Source organism: Eurypyga helias, unplaced genomic scaffold (assembly GCF_000690775.1).
Source record: "Eurypyga helias isolate BGI_N326 unplaced genomic scaffold, ASM69077v1 scaffold13384, whole genome shotgun sequence".
NCBI classification, from domain to species: Eukaryota; Metazoa; Chordata; class Aves; order Eurypygiformes; family Eurypygidae; genus Eurypyga; species Eurypyga helias.
In genome coordinates this window covers 3,208-9,425 of record NW_010246885.1, presented here as the reverse complement: position 1 = coordinate 9,425, position 6,218 = coordinate 3,208, and the positions used below count along the sequence as shown (strand labels likewise).

At 48.0% G+C, this 6,218-nt stretch overlaps 1 protein-coding gene across 1 annotated transcript in view; it reads left to right on the top strand.

Annotated features, from left to right (window-relative positions):
• Positions 1-4,448, top strand: part of CCDC28A (coiled-coil domain containing 28A) — a 7,003-nt gene extending 2,555 nt beyond the window's left edge. The window contains exons 2-5 of the mRNA XM_010150566.1: positions 843-1,006; positions 1,982-2,136; positions 3,288-3,310; positions 4,324-4,448. Of these exons, the coding sequence (XP_010148868.1) occupies positions 843-1,006; positions 1,982-2,136; positions 3,288-3,310; positions 4,324-4,378 (397 nt within the window). The 3' untranslated portion in view covers positions 4,379-4,448. The remainder of the gene's footprint in view (positions 1-842; positions 1,007-1,981; positions 2,137-3,287; positions 3,311-4,323) is intronic.
• The last annotated feature ends 1,770 nt before the right edge of the window (positions 4,449-6,218 follow it).

Below are 6,218 nucleotides of genomic sequence, written 5' to 3'. Positions count from 1 at the left end.
GTCTAGTGGAATGTGGCCCTGCCCAGGGCAGGGGGGTTGGAACTAGATGGTCTTTAAGGTCCCTTCCAACGCAAACCAGTCTGTGATTCTATGATTTATAGTGGTTATTCATTTTAATTTGTGTAGTTCCTATGGGCACACGGTGCTCTGAACAAATTTCATCTCTAAATAAAAATGTACAGATGCAGGAATGTTGATGGTTTTGCTGCAGAGGGGGAATTTTTAGTGCATTTAACATTTGTTGAGGCATGGACTGGTTCCATCTGGTATGTGTTAAGAGGATTGGGAGATTCTAAAACTCACCATCAGAATCAAACCTGGGATGTTATTTGAAGGTGAGAAGAAGCTCTAGGAAAACTCTGGAGGCAAGGTCACCCTCCAGCATAGGTTAAAATGAGTTCTTTTCCACACTGGTTGCAGTCTGTAGGTGTTTGCAGCAATGGCAGCATCTGATTTCTAGGGTTTTTTCTCTCTGGCTTAGAGAGAGGTTGCAGATGCTTTTTGGGTGATTTTTATGTGGATAATGCCCCACGCGCTGCATATCATCGTTGGGTAACGGTCCTCTTTGTTAAGATGGCCATGACATACACGTGCTCTCTTTCCCACTACTCATAGGAAAGCAGATCCTTGGAACCCTTCATGTTGCAGTATCAAACTGTCAGGACAGTGATATTGTTCTTTATTCCTAAGACAAACTGGTGATGCGTTTTTTAACATAGAAGGTGCAACTGAAATATGTATTACGTGTTTTCCACCCCCAGGTTACACTTGGCTTACACTGCAGATCTACTGTGACAGTGAAAGCAGGAAGTAATAATTTTGTGTCATGCTTTTGTTTGCAGTGTAATAAAAGAGAAAGCCAAACCCCCAGGAGGCGAAGCGAAAGGGGCGCAGGCAGCACCAATCCAGCATTCTTTTCTCACAGATGTATCGGATGTCCAGGAAATGGAACGTGGACTTCTGAGTCTCCTGAACGACTTCCACTCCGGCAAACTCCAAGCATTTGGTGAGTGCGTGAATTGTCTGTATAGAAGGGCTGTTTCTCTAGCCCTACGATGGTAGCGTTTGCAGTAAGCGTCCCGCATGGACAGACGGCCAGTTTGTCATACCAGATTCCGCCGTGTGAGGTTTAACGTAATTAGCAGATCTTACTGCGTTTTTAAATGACAGTCGGGGCGTAAGGTTGTCTTCGTGTGAGATTACTCAAATGCTATTTAGTTGTTCCTTCCAGCATGGCTTACCCAAAGGCAGTACCTTGGCTTGTGGATTACAGATGCCAAGTTTACAGCCACTTACTTATGGTAGTGCAGGAAAAAGAAGTAACTGTATTTAGCAGCTGATTTTGCTGCATATTAACACTTCAGACTGTTGGTAACAACTCTTACGGAATCCAGTGCAAGGTGCATTTTACTCTTCTGTCTTAGCATCTTACTATTCCTACTACTTCACAGTTGATGGAGGTTTCAGAAAAACCACGACACTCTTCAGTTTCCTTTTTTTGTTCCCCATACTGAGTAGAAAGACACACACACGTGCTTCCCTAAGTTTAGCGTTAGGTCAACTTGTCATATGAATCCCACACTGATTTTACAAGAAAGCCTGAAAAGTCTGTATTACATGAAGTATCAGTTAGGAGAAAGATATCCCCAGGATTAATCAAAAATTAGAAAGAAGGTTTATTGTGATCATATTTAAAGTTAAAAACCCGGGCCTTCCTAAATCAGAGAGAAGTTCTGGGGTTATAGAAAACACACCTATGTTCTCAAAACCAGTTAGTACAGTCAGTACTTATCCTAAGTTCAGCACAGCGTAACACCAGACAGGATGACAGAAACGTCAGTAGGGAGAAATCATCGAGAAAGCAAATTAACTTGTAAATCTGATGTTTTAAGTCCTCTTCTCGCATACAAAAAGCTGCGTTTTCACACCTTCATTTGCACTCCGAGGCTTCTTTATGTAAAGCTGTTGCTTGTCCTTCTAGGAAACGAGTGCTCCATCGAGCAGATGGAGCATGTGCGGAGTATGCAGGAGAAACTTGCTCGCCTCAATCTGGAGCTCTACGGGGAGCTGGAAGAACTCCCTGAAGACAAAAGAAAACTTGCCAGTGACTCCAACCTGGACAGACTGCTCTCAGACGTAAGTACCGGGAAGGCAGAACACACGCAACTCGGCTCGGGAAAACCACGCTGCAGGGTGGGCAGTGATGTAGGGCTGAGGAGAACGTGGTTCTGTGATGAACCGGGATGTAAACCCTGCCTTCATCCTGCTTTTCAGGAAACACACCACCTTCTCTTCTTCTTCTTCTTCTGTGGGCTGCCGCTTGCTGTGGCAAGGGGAGCAGCCTGGCTGTACACTGCCCGAGGGCGTTGTTCAGAGACAGCCAGGGTGACAGGGAGCCACAACCCTTTTCCCTGTGCTCCATCCTCCCACATCTGGGGGAAGACCACGTGTAACAAGGAATTTAGATCTGTATATTCTGCGCTTCCCGGTTCTCCTTCTCAGCTGTGGAGCCCACAGCACCAGAAGGATATAGACCAATTGGAGTGAGTCCAGAGGAGGCCACGAAGATGCTCAGAGGGCTGGAGCACCTCTGCTATGGGGACAGGCTGAGAGAGTTGGGCTTGTTCAGCCTGGAGAAGAGAAGGCTCCGGGGAGACCTTATAGCACCTTCCAGTGCCTGAAGGGGCTACAAGGAAGCTGGGAGAGGACTTTTTACAAGGGCCTGTAGTGACAGGACAAGGGGAAACGGGGTTAAATTGAAAGAGGGGAGGTTTAGATTGGATATCAGGAAGAAGCTCTTCCCGGAGAGGGTGGTGAGGCACTGGAACAGGTTGCCCAGAGAAGCTGCGGATGCCCCATCCCTGGAAGTGTTCAAGGCCCGGCTGGATGAGGCTTTGAGCAACCTGGTCTAGTGGAAGGGGCCCCTGCCCATGGCAGGGGGGGTGGGACTAGATGGGCTTTAAGGTCCCTTCCAACCCAAACCAGTCTGTGATTCTATGATTCCTTTCGCTAGTGTATTTCCGTAAAACCCCAAAACTGATAAAATTTCTTTACGTTTCCTGAGATTGGCAGAGTTAAACTTCGTTTGGGACTTGGCTCTGTTGGTGTAGAATTCAGTGCAGGTTTGCTTTGCTGTCTGTAATAAAATCGTACATTTTGGCCTAAACTAATTATCAGTGAGTTCCTTCACGGTTTCGGTGTATGTATTTCACTGCATCACCAGAATTGTTGCATTTATTTGACTAACTGAAATGCAGTTTCTGATACTTTCTACGTTTATGTTGCAGCTAGAAGAACTGAATTCATCTATGTATCCTTTTCCTGAGGTGTGTCTTGCGTTACAATTACCGTTAGCTCTCGTCAAATTGCAGTATGCGACCCTGGTAACTGCTGTCTTTACACAAGTCAAACCGCTTCGTTGACGTCCTTTCCTTTACATCAGCCCTGCAGTACAGCATGAATTTTAAGTTCTTCCAGTACATAAATGACTGGATGTTAACACTTTGAACTGCAGGCTGGTTTTTCGTAGGAAGACTTGTTTAGGTGGCGTGCCCCACTTCAGACAGGGTGTTGGCAGTCGACGGCAAAGCCCGTCCGAAGCAGGGCCCTTGTGCGTGCTCCCTGCCAAGGCATCCTGGAACAAACATAATATTCCCTCTGTAGCGTTCTGTCCCACTGGGCAGCAAATCCTGTTACCTTTCAGTTTTCTCTGGAAATATAGGCAGATGTTTATCACCGATTTTACTGTGGCCAATCTATTATTTTTTGGGGGGGAGGGGAGGTCAGACCGGTCAAATCCTTCAGCAGAGCTTCGGTAACTGAACAGACGTGTGCTCTCTGCCCACCCAGAAGATACAGCTGAATGCCTTTGCCACGCATCACACCTTTGATGAGCTAAGAACGCAGCGGAGGAGCGCTGCCTTCAGCGCCTACTGCCATCCACTCGCCGCCGGTGGTACGCAGTTGCGCGCATCGAGGAAGGTGGGAGGCTGGCTTGGGACAGAAGCTGCCGCACTGGCGTATGCAGCCTCAGCGGCACGCTGCGGAAGGCAAGGTCCCCGCGCAGGTGGAGCGTGATGATGTCATCACGTGATAGCGGTAAAAGTAATCTGCCACCCCCTCGATCCACCAGGCAACTCTGGAAGTGTGTAACGCTTCCGTCTGGTGGAGGAAGATTAACCTAGCGGTTGGGAACTGGCCTAGGACTTACTCGAACTGAATTCATCTGGCCCTCGCAACAGCTGAGCCTAGTTTCGAGTAGACGCTGTCTTGTTTGCACCTTATCGGTACATGGAAATGGGATTCCTTAACATTTTGTTTCAGCCAGAAACTACATTTAGCAGATGCTCAAGATATTCCAAATAGTGCCACGGGCTGAAAGACCAGTGTTGTCAATTTGGTTCCTCCCAGGAGCTTTTCTTTTGTGTTTCCTGACAGTGGAATCTGGAGCAGCTATTGGTTTGTGAGTTTTGTGGTGGGATTTTTTTTTTGGTGGACTTTTTAAAATTTATTTTACACAATGAAGAATAAAAGTGCAAATCCAAGTGTTGATTTTTGACATTCCTCTTGGAGCACTGCGTCGTGTCAGGGCTCAGTACCTAGAGTTTTAAGTAGGTGGTTGTGATGCTGTGCTTTCTCTTATTGCCTTATTTAAGAGAAACACCGGGGAAACCTGGGAGTGCGTTTCTCCCACCCAGTGCTGTCCAAACCGGCTGAAAATCATGTTCTGAAAATCATGTTCTTTGGCATTTCTCCAGTTTTTCTGAAGGTAGCAATGATGATGCCTTTTTGACCAGTATGTAGACAATCTGCACACTCTGCCTTGAGCGTTTTTTTTTGGTCAGCGATGCCACAGATTAATTTACTGCTAACAATAAAGTAGAACACCTTAAACGTGACGTTTCATTTGGAGAAGCTGCGATCTGTTCAGCCGCGTTAGGGCAGGAGTTCTCGCACAGGCTGAATGTTTGCAGAGTTTGCTTTCTTTGTTACTGTGAATACTCACAAAATGCCACTAAACTAGAACTAGTGTGCATGCCAGCAGTCCCTGTAATTTGATTAAACATTGTGAGATTCCAAAATCGAGTAGACAGTTACTGTTCAATAAATCCAGTATTTGTGATTCTGTGGTCATTCCTATGTTGTAAACAGCCTGGTGTTAATTGGTGTCACCTCCGTGGTCCCAGGCAGAGGAAAATCTGTAGTAGTGTGAAATGGAGCTGGTTTTAGATCCAGAATGTCTATCCTGGTCCATCAAACTCTGCCGTTGGTTGTGGATTTATTTAATACTCGGTTTTTAGGCCGTGCATTCAGGTCCTACGTTGTATAGCCTTCTACTCAGGAGCATCAGCCCAAAGCAGAAGGTGGCCGGGGGGAACTGCTTGGTACCTTTGGAGAAGGTGCTTCTTCAGCCACAAGATGGAGTTGTGGATTCCCTCAGCTCCAGCTCCTTTCCAAGTCCCAGGAAGGCCCCAGCCTGCGCTCTGCAGCGGGGAGCAGAAAGACCAGCTGAACACCGCCATGTGCTCTGGCTGCCAACTGAGCCTCCCACCCCCTTACCCCCTGCCTCACCCATCTGGCAAAGCTCAGCGGTTAACGGAGCAGAAGGCAGCCCAGTTTAGGCTTTTCCTTCAGGAAATTAGTGTTCTTTACTGATTTGTCTCCTTTGCTGTTGAGATTTTCTAGGGCTTTAGCGCAGGGTACAATTACCCCCACGTCCCAGCTGGGCACGTACCTGTTGTGAAACGCAGAGGCAGTTTCGTAGCCGGAGAATAACAACACGCTGCTCACAAAATGAAGCCAAGGGTTTTTTTTTTCCCAAGGCTTTAACCAATACTTGGGCAATTACCCTTTTCCGCACGGTAATGCTCCCTGCCAGCACCGCGGCCTTGCTGCCCTGGGGACTCGCGCACAGCGAGCAGAGAGGCGGCACGCCGCAGCCTGAGGGAGCGCCAAGGCGCGGGGCGAGTCGCAGCGGCAGAAGTCGGGAGGAGAGCGGCACACGTACAAGCCAAGTGACTTGTTCTTGCTGTACCCGCACCGGCAGCTGGCCGCCAGCGCAGCGCGGCACCGTCACACACGCGGGTCCCGAAACGCACTTTTAACCAGCGGTTTTCAGGGTTGGAGCTATGGGACAAGGAAGGCAGCTTCTGGGCTCTGCCATCGCCCTCTGCTTGGGCCTATGACCTCACGAGCTTTCAGATCACTGACACATGTGG